The 20,623-nt window shown below is 47.0% G+C and overlaps 1 protein-coding gene across 1 annotated transcript in view; it reads right to left on the reverse strand.

Moving 5' to 3' along the window:
* Pde10a (phosphodiesterase 10A) overlaps nucleotides 1–20,623 on the reverse strand; it is a 194,583-nt gene that overhangs the window by 34,608 nt on the left and 139,352 nt on the right. The window contains exons 6-13 of the mRNA XM_048420903.3: nucleotides 15,273–15,413; nucleotides 13,612–13,767; nucleotides 12,022–12,072; nucleotides 11,422–11,480; nucleotides 9,386–9,437; nucleotides 6,723–6,865; nucleotides 4,175–4,267; nucleotides 1,946–2,132 (exon numbers count right to left, since the gene is read on the reverse strand). Coding sequence (XP_048276860.3) covers nucleotides 1,946–2,132; nucleotides 4,175–4,267; nucleotides 6,723–6,865; nucleotides 9,386–9,437; nucleotides 11,422–11,480; nucleotides 12,022–12,072; nucleotides 13,612–13,767; nucleotides 15,273–15,413 — 882 coding nt within the window. The remainder of the gene's footprint in view (nucleotides 1–1,945; nucleotides 2,133–4,174; nucleotides 4,268–6,722; nucleotides 6,866–9,385; nucleotides 9,438–11,421; nucleotides 11,481–12,021; nucleotides 12,073–13,611; nucleotides 13,768–15,272; nucleotides 15,414–20,623) is intronic.

Here is a 20,623-nt window from a genome sequence, read left to right on the forward strand (position 1 = left end):
TTCAAAAGGACCACAGAACATGACTATAAACCACACATATGCACACACACACACACACACACACACACACACACGCACACACACACACACGCAGGCACACGCACACGCACACACACGCACACACACACACACGCAGGCACACACACACGCACACGCACACACACACGCACACACACGCACGCACACACACGCACACACACACGCACACACACGCACACACACACGCACACACACGCACACACACACACACGCACACACACGCACACACACGCACGCACACACACACGCACACACACGCACACACACACGCACACACACACACACGCACACACACACGCACGCACACACACACGCACACACACACGCACACACACGCACACACACACACACACACACACGCACGCACACACACACGCACACACGCACACACACGCACACACACACACGCACACACACGCACACACACACACACACACACGCACACACACACGCACACACACATGCGTGCGCATGGGTTAGAAGCCACTATGGGTCTATGGTCTCTTTGTTCAGGTGCAAAACTCTTCTGAGCTCCCGGGATCACGAGCATCTAGACTTAGTGATAGCCAAAAACTGGAGGCAGCTTTACACCTCACAAAGTCATTTCATATCTATAATCTTAATACACACGAGCGTTCTTCAGAAAGAAGTGAAACTTTCAGGGGAGAGGGAAGGGAGGAAGCTGATATTGTCCAGTTACCTGCTTGGGACAGACATGCAGCAAGATAGCATTCCTACTGAAAACATCCTCAACACAGCAAGGCTGACTTGCTCAGAAAGCACCAGGAGAGCCCAGAAGCGATGTCCACACTCAGGTCCTGGACCTTCCCTCCCACAGCTGCAAAGAAAGGCACAGAGCTGCAGCAAGAGCACTGCTCCTCTCCATTTGGTTTATGAGGATGCTTTGAGAGGCATCCGGAAGTGCTCTTCTCTCTGATGTGAGACACAGCCAGAGAGAGCCTCTGCAGGCCAAGTGGATTGGAGGGATGGAACTTCACACTGCTCTCATAGTTCAGAGTTGAAAAAAAGCTCAAAAGTAATGTGTGTGTGTGTGTGTGTGTGTGTGTGTGTGTGTGTGTGTGTGTAAAGCTTTTAGTAAGGAGAAGCATCCCAGCAATAGAAATCAAAACGGACTGTGGCCACTCTGTGTATATCCTTCGCTCCCCTTGAAGGCAAGCTGCCCGTCTTAGGATCAGAGGGCTGTGGAGGCACACAGGACCTGCTGCTTTGGGAGAAGCATGACTGGGTGAGGTGAGATGCTCCAACGACTCAATCTCATTCCTCCAAATTACCAAAGTGGTATCCTGCTAAGTCCCGCTGGTCAGACTGCTCAGCAAGAGGTCCACAATTTCCCTGATTGCAGCACCACAATGCCATTATAGGATTATTAGTTTATGGATCACTACATGCCCAACCCATTTAAAATATAGCAACAGAGAAGGTAGAGGATAAATCTCAGAGCAGAAACTGAGCCTCATTTTATTCCTCAGGAACAGGACAGAGTGGCCAAGAGGACCAGAGGGTGTCATTCACAACGGTTATACACATGCATTCAGCTGAACCCTGAGTTTCCCCACAAGCAGACCTTCCCTGGCCAGTGGGGAGACATGAGTGGCTGCTCCCACCTAGCAAAGACTCCCTAGTCTACCTGTATGACAAATACCAGGCAACACTTCCCTTTTCCCAGCAGACAAGAGCCGCAAGGCCGGCGCTTCACACTCTGTCAGTACATGAACAATTCTTTCTGAACAAACTCACACCTTGAGATCCGCTCACAGCCTCAGGAGATAGTTTTCTTCAGGCACTGTGAGGTACTTTGTAAAGCAGGCGTGAACAGGAAACAGACATGAACAAAAGCAAGCAGCCTGGGCGCGAAGGCTGCGCCAGAGTCCAGAGGCGCGCTTACGTTAGCACAGTGCAAGGCCAGAGCACAGAAGACGGCAAACATCTTGAAGTTGTTCTCGTCTGTCTTGGAGAAGGCACTGCCACTGATCTTGTTGACCATCTGCACCACGCCGATCACGCTGCCGCGGCTCACGATGGGCATGCACAGAATGTTCCGGGTGGTGTAGCCTGTGTACAAGTCGACTTCCCTGTGGAAACAGAAGGGGCAGCTCTGTCACCAGCATGAAAGGCCAGTGGTAAAGACAAAGAATGTCAATTGCCATAAATCTCAGCATAGCTCCCGTAGCTTGTGTGTGTGTGTGTGTGTGTGTGTGTGTGTGTGTGTGTGTGTGTGTGTTGGAACGGCACTGAGGATTCAAGATGGTGCAACAATGTAAGTGTTTTACTAAAACTTTTTCACAAAGATCCAAGCTTGTTTCATTTTGTTTACAATGATTTCCTACTAGAGGCTCCTGGCCCATCAACTGGGCTCTCCCTCTCCACATCAGGATCATTAAGTAAACAGACAAGGTAGGTGATTCAGGAGAAAGTGCAGGAAGTCTGGTAAACAGTGCTTTCCCCTGAACCTGGTCGTATTTATGAGACTGGTAACATGCTATTTTAAATGGGAATATTCACATTAAGGTTTAGAGCAGGAGACTGCAACCGTGCCTATCACCCAAGTGGTGCACAGCCACACTCATCTGGGGGCGGTCAACAAGACGCCAAACTCCTCACTAGCACATCCTTCAGAGTGGAGTGTTTGCTGATTCCTGATCAAGGCAATGCTCTGGGTTTCACAGAACCACTCACAGAACCAGCCCGGGGGTGCACATGAGTCCGCAGTGCCCAGCTTCCCTTGTCTACCCATTATGTGTATAAACCATCCAGGTCTTTATTGATGGCACATTTTATGTATACATTCGCCACTTGCTGGACAACGTCACTGGTTAATAGCTAGTTACTGGCTATCATAAGTAAAACTGTTGGGAAAATTTGCACCTGAGTCTCTCTGTGGACAAACGATTTCATTTTCCCTGGGTGTATGTGTAAGAGTAGGGTAGACTGGAGGGTCCCACTCACTGAACAATCCTTGCTCCCTCCCCCCATTTTAGAAAGTCACTTGCCCTGGTGCACACTAGAAGATGCCTGCCAGAGCTGGGCCCTGTTTACTATGCGCTGAGTGGCCATGAATGTGTCCTTTCTGGTGAAGCGCCCCACGGACTCTGCCCTTTATGGGGAGGTCTCATCCAACCTAGATACTAAGATGATGACGTCACACGCTTTGCCAGGGTCCCCCTCAATCTGATGGCTGCTTTTTATTTTTTCAATAGTCTGACTCCCCAATTTTACATAAAGAGTTTTAAATGACAACCAATAATTTCCGTATTTGAGCAGTGCACGTAAGAACAAGCAAGCTTGTCTGGGGGGAAATGGAAGGTTATTAGTATTCCCAGCTTGTCGGTGAAACATCACTAGCATACTGCTGTGATTCTATATGCAGTCCTCCGTTAAGAGCTATCATTAATTACAGGAAAGACTTCTGGACAATCATATGCTCTCGATGTGAGTCATGAGTGTGTATCAGCTAAACACCATTGTCACACATCTGAGCTATTACTCTAACAGTCTCGGCATCTACCTTGTGACTTCTAATTTCAAAGGATAGAAAATGTGCATATACTTTGATGTCAAGTTCTCCAGAATCCGAGATGCGTAAAAAGTTCCCAATGGCCATCTCATCATCACACTGTAACCATATTCCAGTTGGGCGGCTTACTCAATCCCTGCTTTGTGCGTAGCAAAGTTTCCAGAGCTCTTATGAGAAGGAACTATCTGCAGAGCTAAGAAGCAATTACAAGTAGGTGTTTTCACACCCATTTCAAAGAGGATGACCCTGAGGCCCAGAAAGATCAAGAAACCGACACCAGTTCTGTCTATAGTGGATACAGGACAGGGCCTAACTCAACAAACCAGACAGGATGATCTAAAACCCAATCTTTATTCCCATGTGGAAGGTGTGTGCACACTGAGACAGTGCACAGTGGAATGAAATCGTGACAAGGCCACCAGGAGAAGCGACAGCTCTGTCACTTGACTCTTGCAGGCCCCAGCAGGGAATGATGACCGACAAATAGCCTCAGACCGTGCTCTGACCACTGATAACAGGCTGGGACAACAGACCCTGTCAAAGAGGGTTCAGCCAGGGAACCTCAAGAGAGAAATGACAAGGACCAAACTCCCCTCTCACCTGTTAAAACGCGGGTCTGCATAAGCATCTGGAATGTTCAGGACTTCCCCTGTCCTTGCCACTTGGCCAGCAATGCCCTTTTCAATTGAAAATCTGCAGAAACAAACAAACAAACAAAAAAAAAGGGACATGCTAATTAGATAGTGATGTCATCAAATAGTTACAAAGCATTTCACTGTCAAATGTTGAACTAAACCTTTAAGAATACATATTAATTTTATATTTATATATCCTAAATGATCTTATAAAATACATCAAAGGGAAGCAGCAAAATGCCCTACAGAGCTAGCTCAGAACCAAGTTGGAAGATTTAATACATACTAACTTGAGAATGTCACTGACTAAGAAGTGAAATGGAAAACTCTCTGCTGGGCTCTAACACTGGCCATCAACAACCTCTCCACACCAGCAAGTCAGCTCATTGGTTATAGTGTGCGCACTTTCTTAGCAGATTTCCCACACAGCTGGGCTCACTAAGTCGCACATGTGCAGCCCGGACTCGGCTCTGTCAACCTTTCTGAACATAGAACATGGAGTATCGGTTGTCTACAACCCACGTACCACAGAGAAACAGAGCAAAGGTGTTTTCACGTCTTTAGTATGCCCATCTTAAAAACAATCAGAATCCACACACAAACTGATGGTGTTTGGTTATATTTCTGTGAGAAAGCATCATCCTGATAGATAATTTTCACATTATTATATTTGACGTATTATAATATCATTCATGTGTTTATTTCAAAATTTAGTGAGTTAAAAAATACACCTGCAACTCACACTAAGAGTTTTCCAACCTCAAAAGGGCACTGACCAAACACAGAATTAGAACATCCCCCAAAGGACAAGCACTGTGTGAAATGTACAGCCACCACCTTCTGCTTTCCCTCATGCGACACCATGAGCCACGCCAGAGTCTCCTCATGGCATGCATTTGTCAAGCTGAGAGCCCTGTGATTGGCTACGTTTCTTCAGTTCTCGGTGATGCTGGTGACCAGCATCAACCAGTCCAGGCAAAGCCATAGCCTGGTTCCCTCCACTCCTACTCCTTGTGCTTGGAAACACGAGCTGCTCTTTCCACAGTTAGATCAGCACCGGCAGTGTGAGCAATACCCAATGTTAAGGCAAGGAAAACCAGTTTAACTGGGTGACTATCACCAGACTGGCAAGTCCAGAGCTAGAACCAAACCAAGAAATGAACAAAATGTAAAGTCCCATGTACTCTGATGGTGCCTTTACATCAGCACTGTGTGACTATGTAACGCAGGACCCATCACCCTAGAAACAGAAGCGCCAGGCAGAGTGGCGACAACCTGTGCCTGCCCTCATTTTATCCTGCGGTAGCAGTTTCCTAACATGGTGAAGCAGCCAAACATGGATGTAGTTGTCTCACATCAGCGTCATTTGTAAAGGGAAGTTTCTGTCCCGCCTGGTCCCCTCTTTGTTTTGAAAAGAAAAAGGGGGGGGGGTGCTGTGGGATAATGCTCTTGTACTCTGTAAAGATTTGTCACTCATATTGGTTTAATAAAATGCTGATTGGCCAGTAGCCAGGCAGGAATTATAGTCAGGGCGACCAGATGAGAAGAATTCTGGAAAGAGGAAACCCTCAGTCTGCAGTCACCACCCAGATGCAGAGGAAGCAAGAAAAAAAATGCTGCACTGAGAAAAGGTACCAAGCCATGTGGCTAAACATAGATAAGAGTTATGGATTGATTTAAGTTGTAAGAGCTAGTTAATAATAAGCCTGAGTTAATAGGCCAAACAGTTTAATATAAGCTTGTGTGTGTTTCTTAAGGACCGGGCAGGGCAGAAACTTCCATTTGCAGTCAAATGGAAAACATTAATTAGTGAGGACATGGTGGTTCACTAGAGAATTTTGCAGAGATTATTTAGAAGGTTAAGTGGACACGGCAAGAAGAGGCAAAGGGTGAAAGGGACTTGACATCTGCACATGATGCTCGACTCCTCCACCTGTTAGTGCTCCTCGCAGACTTCCAGGTTGTGACAAGACTGAGCCACCAGGACTCTGCCAACAAGTAAAGGCCATCTGTCCATGGAAGTGACAGTAGCTGTCACTTAAGGGAACAAGGTAGGCTTTCATTTCGAAATGCAGCAGAAGGATAGCTGATCCAGTCAATGGCCAGGTTCAGGAGGTGTTCGAGTCCTCAATTTCCTCTCCTCACAAGTTGGGAAGCAGCAGGGGCTGAGTTGGTTACGTTCACCCTGCTCCTAGACACAGGAGCCTGCTGGCTGCAGCTGGAGCGACCTTTACCTACCTGGGAGCACTAGTAAGTTTTTCCAACATGATTTCCAAAAGGACCGCCTCCGGAAGACGGCATTTCCAGGAGTGACGCTAACGCTTCCTAGGCGCGGTTTTCACTGGCACAGCAATGTCATTCCCAGAAGCACTACCTTCAGGAGGCGGGTCCTGGTGGGAATGATATCAGAGTATGACAAGCCTTGTCAGCACACCTGTGAAGAGGCACAGAGAAGTGGACGACAGGAGACCTGCGCATCTGCATCGAAGCCGGGACGGCCACTCCAGCTGTACCTGATCTCCTTGGTCTTTTTGAAGACGGGCTTCCCCTCCTTCTCCTCCCCAATGTCAAACAGGTCCGAATACAGCTCCTTGTTCTTGTGGTCCACCTGGAAGAGCGCGCAGCGGTCGGCGTTCACTAGATTTTTTGCATATATCTGAGGCAAATGAGAAGCCAGAGTAAACCGGTGGGAAACTGAAGCTGGTTACCGCGAACCTTAGTGTGAGATGCAGCTTGCCTTCAGCTGCTCGACACTGGGGAAGGAATCAGGAGCGTGCATACGGGAGTGGAGAAGGGGACACAATGAACACTGCATGTTAGGTCTGCATGTTAGGTGCTGATCTCAGCAGATACAAGAACAGACAGCTCACAGGTGCCCACGCTCCTGCTGGTGCTGAAATACTAGAGCACTGTCCTTGACCTGCTGACCAGCAACTGGTCTCTCTTCCTGAGCATCCTCAAGCTCTCCGAGTTCTTTCCGGGGGCTTCTCGGGATGCTCCTGCTGTCTTGGGCTGTCTCAGTCAGCACTATGGCCAGCACCCACACGGCCTGCTTGCTGTCTATGACCAGTAACTGGAAAGACTATGAAATACTCCAAGCATGGAGGCCCATGCCTTTCATCCCAGTATCCTGAAGGCAGGAGCAAATGGAACTCTGATCTCTGGGGCAGCCAGGGCTACAGTGAGACTCTGACTGCATAATAAGTGTATGAAACAGACCCTGGCTGTGCCTGTGCCAGAGACGGCATTCCAAGCTCAGAACGCCAGAGTTTCTAGCCCCTTCTCACCTCTCTGCTTTCTCTACCTGAAGCTCCAAGAGTGAGGAAGGGCCAAGGAGAGCAGAGTCCCAGAACACTGGCAAGGAGGGGTCTCAGGTTAGGAAACCACAGAAAGCTTGGTCCTAAGAGCTAGGGTGTCACTCGGTTGGAAAAGCCCTGATGAGCACACATAAACTGAGTCCAAAACAGACATTGCTCTCGGGAAGGAGGCCAGACTGGCCAATGTGTTTTACTTATTTGGATTATTGACAGTAACAGCGCCCTCTCCACCCATAGAGCTAGTTCCAAAAACAACCAAGGCAAATGGGCCATAGCATTTATCCCAACTAAGAAGAAACACAGACCTAATTGTTTCTATCTCACTTGCTTCCTTTTGGAAAACCTCTGTGTGCTAATGCATGCAGATGTGTGTGGGTGACCACTGAGGCCAGAAGGATGCTGGGTCCCCTTGGCTGTGGGCTACCAGATGGGTGTTGAGAACTGCACTCTCCAAATCAGCAAGAGTTTGTAACTACTGAGCCATCTCACTGGCCCCTTATTTTCATTTGCTAATTTTTATTTACATTTCCGTATTTTTGCTATAGTCATCTAGCTTGTGACCAAGTAATCTTTTGTAAATGTTTTCTTCCTCATACCCATCCCACTATTTCCTGCTATTTCTAACCTTCCCGCCTAACACTTTCCGTCTCATTCCTATCACTCCCTCTTCTTTCCTCAACCCATTCTCTTTCTAGTTATCACTATTAACACCCTGCACTCTGAAATGCCCTCGGCCACATTTCCGACAGCAGTATCCCCATGTCCCATTTCTGAAGCACATGAGTCTGTCAGTGCCTGTTGTCACCAAGTGCTCTGTCAAGGCGGCTTCCTGTCACTGCTGTCAGCCTCCCCCTAAACAGTGGTGGGTGACCCACACCCAAGTGAAGACAACACACCAGGAACACTCGCACAGAAAAAACAGAAAACAAAGAAAAAGTGGGGCCTGGAGCAAACAGGAAAATGAGAAAGCCAGCCACCACAATAGCTCCCCAGGCTCCACAATAGCTCCCCAGCCACCACAATAGCTGCCCAGGCTCTCGACTCCCCAGTGTGCAGACCCAAGACAACAAAAAGGGTAACTGAAACACTAATTCAATATTTTAGGATCTGCCTCTCAGAACCATCAGTAATCAGATTCAGGGCTCAAACAAGCCGGTGGATGAAGGGATGTGACTCAGGAGCTGGACAGCATAGCTCACAAAGTGAGTGAAAGGTGAGGGAAACGGAGCACAGAGTCAAACATGAGGGAAAACTCAATAAGGAAGCAGATTCTAGGAAAGAAACAAACACAGAAGTAAGAGTCAGCCACCAAACAGAAACAGTGGGCAGCACTGTCAACACACTGGACCAACAGAGGAGGGAGGAGAGAACACATCTAGAAAAACTCAGAAAACTGAACGACTGAGCACGACCAAATGCTGAAGAGGCTGCACTGACAGCCCATGGGGTGGGAGAAGAGCAAGAATCTCAAGACACAGACGGTGCAGCCATTGGAAACACCATGAAACAGGTCTCAGCACACCCACTTCTAGGAGAGGGCCACTGAGACTTGATTTAAGGAGATGGAACTTTAGGATCACCATCAAGGGTGCTCCCTACTTTGACTCATACAGAAAGTGCCTTGGAGACCAGGAAGCAAAATCAAGCTTTCTCCAAGTATAGCTGTTTAAATTGGGGTGTCCCAGGGTCCTCCCCAGGTTCTCAACAAAGGTGAAGAAAGACAGAGGGTCTCAAAGAGCCATAACTCATGACGATTAACAGAGCATATTCATCGAATACACACAAAATGCCACACCAAGAGTAAAGACCAAGAACATAAGGGTGGAAGAAAAATCACAGTCAAAACCAAAAACACCTACCATGATGTGTTCAAGTAGAGAGTCTATGGCAACTATGTTATCAAAGTATGTCCTGAAAAACACAAACACAAGTTCCATGAGCAACCTTACAGACAGCATGGTGCATGTGAAGCTCTCAACACAGTTTATGGGTTCCACATTTAAATAAATGAATACGCATAATATTATTTGACGTGGGATAACCCCTCTGTATGATGTGAAGATGTTTTATTACCATTGGTTAATAAAAAGCTCATTTGGCCAATAGCTAGGCAGAAAATCCAAGCATAGATAAAGGGAGACAAAAGGAGGAGTCAGGGAGACACCACCAACGACCAGAGAAGCAAGATGTGAGGTGATGAGTGACGAGCCTCAAGGTAAAATATAGAATAGCAGAAATGGGTTAATTTAGATGTAAAGGCTAGTTAGTAATAAGCCTGAGCCATTGGCCAAACAGTTTGTAATTAATATTAAGCCTCAGAGTGGTTATTTGGGAACTGGTGGGTGGGGAAGAAACCTTCAGTTACAATTATTAAAAACAATCAATGAAGCATTAGCATTGCCTTAGTACACTGGAGTCATCCAGTAATTATATCATTGCTCAATAGAGAGGAGGGAGGAAGGCTGTAATGAAAACTATGTAGGACTGGATTCAGGTCAGCATTCCCATGAATGGTCTCAAGTAAACTTTTAAGTTTCCTATATTCACCAGTATAATTATAATATACGTGACTGCTGAAAAAAATAAAGTTAGAAGTCAAACTGCTCTGAGAACTCAGAAGAACTAACCTGAGAAGAAATACCATAATGCAAGTTGTTGGAACCCAAGGACCTGTAATTGTTTTATCAAGGTAAAATGCAGGCTCAGTGGCAGGAGTGTGTTGTAGAGGCAGTGAGACACCCACTAAGATGTAACTCCAATAGCCAACCATCACAAATACATTAAAAATGACTCAATATGGGTTTGCTGGCTCTGTGAGGATTTCAGCCGTGCTCTGAAATTAACATGTACTGTGTACTGTGATACCATGATACAGTGAGGGAGGATGCTCTCCTTCACTGAGGGCCACGAAACTGAGGGCTTCACTGTATCGTGAGCTCGTGCCTAGGAGAAGACAGCACTGGAGTGAGTGAGCCCTACCTGGGCAGAAGGCAGGAAGTCATAATGTGTCACGTGGGCAATCAGCTGACTTTGGGACACTTCCAAAAAGTGCAAATGTGTTGACCAGAGAGAAGCTCAGCGTCCCTTTCTGTGTGCTCTGAAGTTAACATCACCATGGTCCCCATTACATTTGGCAGGTTCGTAGAGTTGAATGAGCAATCACTAGAGCTACATGTCTCTAATTTCAGATTCCAGAGAGCAGCTAGGTACAAAGTGAGCCGGCAACTCTAGGCTGAGCAGTCTGCAGGGTTCCGGAGTGTGCTAGGGAGGACTTAGAAAGCACCGGCAGGGCCAGGAGAAGCCAGTACCTGCCACAGTGCCGCTGTAGGCCAGGGATGAGTAGGTGCCTCCCCAAGTTACTAAACTGGTAGGAGGACTTGACCCAGGTGACCATATCCTGAACTTTAAGGTTTTGTTATTAATGAGGTAGGCAGTGTAGACAGAAGGTCCCCCCTGTAGCATGCAAAGTCGACACAAACCTATAATTTAATAAATATTTCTAATAGCTTTTACTACCAACCCAGGGAGGTGATCTAGGTCAAGCTTCAGAGAAACGGAATGTTTTCTCATAACTGCAACCGGGGCACCAGAAATGCAATGGCATTGTTAACAATGCTGTGTAGAGTGACCTTGTTAGAAAAATGCCAGAGAACACATCTTGGAAAAGGTTAGAGAAATCAGCAGCAGCAACTTCTGTTTCCAGAATAAATGTCAGATTAAGATCACTACATACAGAGACAAAGATGCAATTCTGTAATTCACGAAGTGACAAAGAACTCTCCCCAGAATGTTTGCATGCCCCGTGCAGCGGAGGGAGATGTCACCATGAGGACCTGCACTTCACACCACTGCCACCAAGGTCAGGAGAAGCCGGGAAGGGACGGAGAACACTTACTTTGATACATCGAGCAGGAAGTCATTCAGTTCGGTCTGTTTGGCGAGACCTCTGCACACCTGCCACACAGACAACAGTTTCTAGTCAGCTGGGAACTCTGTTGACTTAGGAGCAGACCCCAGAGTGCCGTTTACACAATCACTGCTGGTCTTACTTCTTGAAAAATACAACACGCTAACCCTGTTCAGACTGTTTATCCTTTCACGGGATCTCTGCACAGCTCTCCCACCTGGGACACACACTCTCTCTCTCACTGAGGCAAAGGAGCTGTGAACAGCGCAGACACTCTCCACCCTGGTGAGTTACACACCCGCTGCCACCTCCAAATCCAGCAAGTGCCCAACACACTCTGTGGCCCCAGGAGCCCCTGCTACTCCTGCCATCACCTTGCAATTACCCTTCTCTTCTTGTCACACGAAGAACAACGCACCAAGAGATTTAAGATGGCTTACAAGTGAGCATAAGGGATCACATAGATGACATTGTTTAGATATAGAATATTACATCCAAAAGCAAAGCTGGAGATGGCTTACTAGCCTCGACTCTAGCCTCCACTACTGCTGCCTTGGGATGCCCTTGTGAGAACACCCTCGGACTTACCTGCACCTGGTGTATTGCTACGGAAGCCCAAGCAAGATTGGCAGTTGCGACCTAAAAAACACACATATGTGCATATCAGACAAACTCGATCGCAGGTCATCAGGTTTCCATAGCAAGCTGTTTTACCTGCCGAGCCATCTCAGTTGGCTACATTACCTTCTTTTAATATTAAGTAATATTTTTCTGGGTGATAAAAATTTAATTGAAATACTCTAATTGCCTCTTTAAGCCTGTGTGGTGTCCCTAAGAGAGCAGAATACTGCGTCTATGTATACTCTATGCATCTGAGGACTGAAGCTATATTCCATGTTTCTACTTTTATTTCCATGTGTCTCATATGTGCGCAAATGCATGCACATGTGTGAAGGTTAGAGAGAAACCTCAGAAATGTCTACCTCCATGGAGGCAAGATCTCACCCGTCTAGAGAGCAGCAATTAGGCTGTACCGGCAGGACAGAGTCCCACAGACCCACCCATCTCTGCTCCGCAGCACTGACTACAGACACACACATTGCCACACTTGGTTTTTTAAAGGGGTGCCAGGAAACCCCCTCAGATTCTCGCACTGTCCACCAGTCCTACCCCCCATCCTGCCCCCAGGACATAGTCCACTTCTGCTACTGGCTTCCACTCTGCACGTCCTTCCTGGGCACAGGGTGCTAGCTCTAGGTGCTAGAGACAAAGGGGGAGGTAAAGGCGAGGCTGGGCAGGACAGAGTGTCTGTCTAGTGGAAAGAACAGCCATGGGAGCCGTAGGAGCACACAGCAAGACAGAAGGAAGGACACAGGTCCCATGCGCAGGGGCACTCTGGGCAGGTGCTGTGAGGTGACAGGACCCTGACTCCACCCCACAGGAGGGCATTCTTTGCACAGGACTTCCCTGGAAACAGGGGGTTGGCCATTCACGAAGTGGGTGAAGCCAGACCACTTACAGGGGCCTGGTCTATCCGCCATAGGAAAGGCACGTGGTGGTGATGTTGTGTGTGTTTAGTGTTTGTGAGCCAACTCCAACAGGAGCATGGCGCATGCACGTAACCGTGGAAGAGGACACATTCAGGAAGACACAAGATAGTCAGGATGCCACCCTGCGCTTGGCTTCATATTCGCTGAAGCACATTTTTGGTTAAGATGTTTTTATACAGGGAAAAAAAAAGAGTGTATTTCTGTATTTCTAATTTAACCAGTCTCCTCTAAAAACGACTGCTCAAGAAAACAGGTTTTTAAGAATACGCTGCTGTTTGCAGCCAAACACGGTCAGGCAAACAGTGTCTTCCCTATCCATTCACGTATGCACATCCATTCACGCATGCACTCAGCACCGGCAGGTGCCACCAGTGAGGGCAGGAGGCCAAAAGACATTTTTAAAATGTTTTTTAAACGCACATTTTAACTCACATTACGGGGTTTTTGTCTGCATGCCGCGTGTGTGCCTGCCAGAAGAGGGTGTCGAAGCCCCTGGCTGGAGTTACAGATGGTTTTGTGAGCCATCATGTGGGTGCTGGGAAGTGAACCCCAGTCCTCTGCGAGAACAGCCAGTGCTCTGGACCCCTGGGCCACCTCTCCAGCCCCGGTGGTAGTGTCTGAGCCTCACCTCTTGATGGCTGAGACAGAAGGCCTCCTTGCCCCAGTGCCTGTACAGCTCAAGAATGCCGATCAAGTCTCCAATGGCAGTGACGATGGGCAAGCAAAGAACAGACTGGATTCGAGTTCCTGATTCCAGACCTGTGCCTCTTGGAAACCGCTCATCCTGAAAATCAAACGAGAGAAGATTCGGACTTGAGCATCTTGGTTTCGCGTGTACACGCATTAGATGTGAACAGTGGCTGTCAGTTCACTTGAGAGTGAGAAGGCCTATGGGCAAGTATGGCACTGGACCCCTCACCTGCTCTACCAGAGCCACCCCAGGCTTTGCAGATGTATGCACAGGCAAACACCATGTTTACACATGTATACACAAACATGCCTTCCCTTCCGTGTTTAAGGTCATGCTATTTATTTCATCTGAGTTGATCTTTAAGAGTCCAAAGTATGCATTCAAGTCATCCATTATCAATTAGCTATCATTATAATGAAAGTGGGTTTGACTTAATAATATTCTATCTTAGCTAAAATTTCGACAAGTCAGCACAGGGCAAAGAAAATGATTACCATCAAGACAGCAATTCTATACACGTGGTTTCTACCATATGCGGGAAGCGAACAGAACACAGAAAACCCTTCCTGATTCAAGAGAGATGTGAATGTGTTTAGGTGACTTTCACTCTTTGAACGGCCATACCCAGGACAGAGCATTTTCAAATGAGAAGCCACAGGGCATCTACTCTTTGATTCTTCCTGCCTTCTCCACCCTCACTATAGACCCTTCCTTTCTTTCTTCTTCAATAAAGCAACAGTTAATTAGTTCTAGGTAAATCATTGACAGAAAAAAAAAAACCACCAGAACCAGGTTCCAAGTCTCTGATTTAAACCGTTTCACAGAACAAGCTCCTTCTGCCTGTTACTGCGTGTATTTGTCACCTATGAAGCCTACAACCCATGCAGTGACATTCATCAGACATCTGCCTGAACACACTTGTGAGACTCCACCGAGGATCTGTCTGTCATCCCTCTTGGCAGTCACATCTTTGTTGGCACCCTCTGTCACTGAGGAGGCTCAGGACGGGCTCAGACCTGCTCCTGTGATTGCTACTCTGACTGGTGGGAAGGCAGGGAACGGGACGCCAACAGCGGTTGGAGACCTGACATTAGACTGCCATGCTGGCCTCACAGGTGGGGAGTGAGAAAAACCAGCAGGGTTGAGGTGGCTGGAGAGTAGCCAGACCTGACTCACGGCCAGCTGGCTTCTGTCTTTTATCACCCAGAAGCCTACAAGCCCACCTCAACAGAATGGCCAACCTTAGACTCCTGAGAACTGGCCACTGGGCACTGCAGGACACCCTTCACATGGGACAGTCGGACCCGCAGCAGCGTTGACATGACTCATCAGGCAGGCCCTGGCTATTCGCATAGCTATTGATGTCTTATTCTGGTTAACCAGGGTGGTGTGTGCTGAAATAAGAGCTCCATCTCACAAGAAGCACACCTAGTGTGATATTTCTGGACATAAAAGCTAAACTATGAGCAAATTCTTTCATTGATCTGCATCATCTTTTAACGCATTTATAATTAATTTTTAAACAAATTAAATAAGGTCATAATAATGTATCCTCTTTTCAATTAAACCCTGAGAGCATGAGAGTCCAAGCGCCCTACCCCAAGGATGTCTTCCACAAGCAGCGTTTTCCTGGACTTGGCCACATAGGCAGAGATGGTGGTGCCCTGGGTGATGGGTCCGGCAGGGATAAGCCGGGGTTGACCTTCCTTCATTCCGGGCGGTGTGAACACACAGAGACTCTAGGAAGAAGAAAAGACAACGATTTAGGTGATGATCCCCGCCTTTGCCCAATATCTACAAGACTCCAGAGCAGTGGCACAGTGTTACCTAATTAGGCCCCATAAAGTCTGGGAGTCAGTCACAGGAAAAGACGCAGGTGATGCAAGGTTTCATGGGGAACAGACAGGAACTTAAAGCCAAGTCTCGTTCCCGCTTCACACAGAATGCACGTTTGGCATCAGAATTCACAAACATTACAGGCACAGAAACACTCACGTTAGCCTCCTCTTGGGAATGAGACACGGCGTGAAATGAATACGGCATCTTGCTACGAGACCCTAGACTGTACCATGCCAACCAATCCATGCTAAGCCTGGGGCTGAGTGATGGTCACTGCCTTCCCATGGTCTGAGAACACTGCTCTGAGACCCTATCACTCACACGGCTCCAGCTGGAACTGCATATTCGGGGTACGATGAATTAAGAAGGCGCTGTCTTCACTGCAGAGGCGTGGCTACTCTTAAGAGATCTCCTCTCATTGGAGTGACTCTGGGCAAAGATTTTTGGCAAATCCACTCCCAAGAATATTAGAATCAATCATTTTGACAAATCTAGCCATGTTCTAAATTATTTTCCACTTAATAAAACGTTTAAATCATATTCTAATTATCGAAGTTGTAACAGGACTATCCACCCATTTGGAACTTGGCAGTGTGTTCTGGGAAACTCTACTGAATCCCTTACTTCCACCTTACAGATAAAGCAGCCGTGTCAGCTGTCCCACATCGCCTACTCTGTAGAGGATCTTCCCCCTGGATCCTCTTCAATACACGTGAACCGGTTCTGAGGCTCTGTTCACTGCAGTGAAGTTTCTCTGACCAAAGAGGAAGGGAGTGCTGAACTGACAGCTCGTAGACGGCCGTTTGATGGGTACCTCACATCATGGAGCAAAACAGCCACAGCAATAGCAGCTTCCTGGCCTGGCGCAGGACCCCAGCAGGTGAGTGAGGCTGCCGAAACTCTTCCACTCTTCCGGCAGCCTGCATTGCACCTTCTGGGCCTGTGAGGTCAGCCAGCAGGGAGGACGCTTCCAGCACAGTTCCTGCCTGATTTATCTGTGTCTTGTGGTTGTCACACCATTTGGTGCTGGTGGGAAACCAACAACAGTAGCAACCAACTGTCTCGTTTTGGGTCCTCCCTGGCCAAGAATTCACAGGGATGTGCTCACTCCGGAGGTGCTGCTGCGTTTAAACTTAGGATGATTCTACAATCTGCTCGGACGTGTGACACTGAGGGAAGGAGACTGTCATGGCGCTAGGGGTTACTGACGGTCAGTAGTCCTTCTCTCCAGACGGAGGAGCAGAGCATGATGGGAGGAGAGGAGGAAGAGATGATCACAAGAAAAAAACAAAGACCACAGTGTATTTAGCAGGAAGACAAACCAGACTAGGCAGCAACTTTTCACACTCGGGATGACAGTGAGGAGCCAGGTTCTGGGCATCCGACTTTCCCCCATCAAAGACGGCAGCAGGGGAGGAACTTGGGTTTAACTCCGAGACTGGACAAAGAATGGGCCACAAACAGCAACAGAAAGGATGCCCTAGAGCAAGCGACCAAAGGAAGCTTTACGTTCTCTCTTGTTTTAGGTTGTAGTCGTTCACTCCAAAGACAGGCAATGCACAGTTTTTGAGAGGCTTAGCAGTTAGCCCCTGGACCACATCCTTCATTATGTCTTCATGGCAAAGTCCTGACCTCACAGATCTCGCACATCCCCACACTCCCGGACAGTCACGGGTAGAGGATGTGTATGTGATGTAAAAGGCTCAGGCGAGCTGTGCCCACGGAAAGCCATCCCATAGATGGGACTTGCTCAAAAGAGAAGGCTGCAGAATGTTCACATAATTGCTAAAATTTGAAAACACCATAGGGATAATTACGGAAGAGTAATCCTTTACAGTGGGGAATACACTGGCTTTACCAACAAGCTTGTGATTTCATACACTCATGAGACAGAATGTTCCTAGTGAAAACCACTATCAAAATCATGAAAATACTGCAGTACAGGAAAGTCAAGGGCTCAGGACAGAGAGACACAGGCCGGCTCAGGACAGAGGAACACAGCCTGGCTCAGGACAGAAGCCCAGAGACCATCTTTATGGCTGACTCCTCTCCTCTGTGTGAGGGTTTCCCAGATCTTTTCTCTCTTCTTCATCTTTCTTGGATTTCTTTATTTATCCTATGTGTGACTGTATAAGTGTGGTTGTATATGGAGGACACTGGATGAACCCGTGGGAGAGAGTTCTCGCTTCGTGTCTGTATGCGGGTCTTGACGTTGAACTCAGGACTTTAGGCTTGGCAGCATAAGTTCTGACCCTCTGAGCCACCTCACTGACTCTCCATCCTTCTTTTTAACTCAACACACACCACCTGTTCAAAAGCGCCCTTTGTTTCTGATTATGGGTCAATCATTGATGGAATGACCTGTCTCGGGGCAGTAGTACAATCTTCATGATTTTTACAAATTGAATGAAGTATAGAGAGCTGCTATTACAGACAAACAAAAATGTCATTAAATAACTTTCACGGGCCAGGCAGTGGTGGCGCACACTTTTAATCCCAACATTCGGGAGGCAGAGGCAGGCAGATCTCTGTGACTTTGAAGCCATCCTGGTCTGTAGAGTAGGTTCCAGACAACCAGGGCTGTTATACAAAGAGAAACCCTATCTTGGGGGCAGGGGTGGGGGGAAGGGAGATCTGGGGAGTAGAATTCCAGGCAGGGCTGAGCTTTACACAGTCCAGCATGGGGAAGCCCCGTTAAAATCTGTACTCCACAGAAACAGGCCCGGAGAAAGGCCTGCGCATATGTGTTCCACATGTGACACAGAAAAGTGACTCTTGTCTTAGTTCTTAGTATTTAAAGACAGTAATTCTTTTCATGAAATAGACTAAGCATTCTTCCTGATAAATCTGTTTACTGAATCGATAAACGATAGGATGGAGCAAGGACTAAGGACATCGGCAGGGGAAAGGGAGGCTTTAATTTTCAAGATCAATATAAGTTCTGAGCTAAGGCTGTGACTAGGTTATTTGCACTTTAAGACAACAAAATCCAGCTGGGCAGTGGTGGCACATGCCTTTGGTCCTGGCACTCAGGAAGGCAGAGATGAGCTCAAGACCAACCTGGTCTATAGAGCAAGTTCCAGGACAGCCAGGAACACAGAGAAACCCTTCCTCGGGGGAAAAAAGACAGGAAAACTCTACCTTCATTTTCTGCTCAGGTGAATACCACCAGACAGTGTTTTCTGCACAGGTGAAGACCACCAGACAGTGTTTGTGCACAGGTGAAGACAACCAGACAGTGTTTTCTGCACAGGTGAAGACCACCAGACAGTGTTTTCTGCACAGGTGAAGACCACCAGACAGTGTTTGTGCACAGGTGAAGACCACCAGACAGTGTTTGTGCACCATCAGAACTCCTTACACATAGTCACAGCTACTCTCCCGTGACAGCTAGAGCTGGGCTCTCCAAAATCAATCCCTACACTGACTTTGTAAAAACAACTTGATTAGCACAAGAATGCTTCAGAGGTTAGAAATCTAAACACAAGGAAAGGCCCGACACTCGGAGCCTCAACCTCCTCCATGTTTTCCAGGGCAACTGACCCACTGCCCACCAGCACGAGGCTGTGCCAGGGAGCAAGGGGCGAGCAGACATCCTGAGCCTGTCAACATCTGTGAGAGAAAAGCAGATATAGATATAAATATAGATAGGTAGTCTAAGCTAGGTAAGATTGGGACCAAGAAGCTGGGCTCAATGAAGGGCTTAAAAACGTGAAAATTACAAATATATATATATATATATATATATATATATATATATATATATATATATATATATAAAATTTGGAGAAATAAATTTAGTAGAAATGCACAAGGGAGTAGACAAATACAATTAATGTAATAATTATAAATTAATAAAATTCACAAAAACATAATACCATTTAAATGAAGTAGGGAAATCTGCCTTGTTGATATCTACCACCCAGACTGTTTGGGGGCAAATGCACAGAGATTTTCTGAAACACATAATTCAAAGGTCACTTCATTCAAAAAATTTCATTTTAATGTTGATCTTTTAGTTTTCACTCTTTGCAAGCTAATTTTTAAAGACAAGTTTTAATTAAATAGGAGGTGAAACTTTAAACCAAAGAAAAAAAAACACTAGGGACAAAACCCAGGTTTGTGCTGTTCTCCATTTGAGCCACTAGATGGCAGTGCTAGGAAGCAAATTTAGGTGGAGGTGGCTGAATGGAAGCAGGAACCAAGGTCCCAAGAATTTCTAACAGGGAAGGCAAAGGCGCTTTTTAATATTGGTAGAATTTAACCACAGTTGAATGAAAAACATCACAATGAGAGTAAACTACTAGGTGCTAAATATAAAAACGGCACCAGTTTCAGGCTGTGGCTTTATGTACTAACATAACACTGGGTTTCCCTGCTTTTCCATTTCCGCCCCACTTTGTACCCAAGAAGCAACATTCTATGAATTGCATCCTTCATTGCTTTAGAGTAAAATTTAATAATGATAATAATGATAATAACAATAACACATTAAATAGTTTCAAGGCAAAAATCTATCTCCTTCCCAGGAACTGCATTGGGTAGAAGGGCCTGGGGGGCTAGCTTAGGCTCCTGACTGGGGCTTTGAAGTGTGTTTTCTCTGAAGAGGAGACCTTCACAAGCTCAACAAAGTAGCCCAGTTCTCCGGCACTTAGCAAGAGCTTGGTGTGATGTCACTCGCCTCCCCAAGCTACCTCCACTGTCAACAACTGTGAGGGGCAGACTGCTCCCCTTACAAACTGCAGTGCACTAAGTATCCAGTGTATAAACTTTGTTACCGCTGCAGGCACCTCCTTCACCTCCTTCAGAATAAGAACGTTTTTCCCTGGCTGAAGATTTCCAGTGAAGTTCTCCCGGGCTGTGGTGCCGGGTCTCTGCTCTTCCTGAGAAGACACTAGTTCTGTTTTGGTTCTGACACGACCTGACTCAGCAAGTTCAGGTTGTTCCTCATCTTATCAGCTGGCTTGGCTTGATGGCCTCAGTAGCTTTACGGTGGTTAGGCGATACACAAGGATTCCACAGCCACGTGGTACGTTTTGTCTTAGGTTTTGTTGGCTTCTATCTTCTGCCTCACTTTCTCGGTTTTGTTTGCCTCTGGCAAGAAGTACCT

Source organism: Myodes glareolus, chromosome 1, assembly GCF_982192425.1.
Source record: "Myodes glareolus chromosome 1, mMyoGla1.1, whole genome shotgun sequence".
Classification (NCBI taxonomy): Eukaryota; Metazoa; Chordata; class Mammalia; order Rodentia; family Cricetidae; genus Myodes; species Myodes glareolus.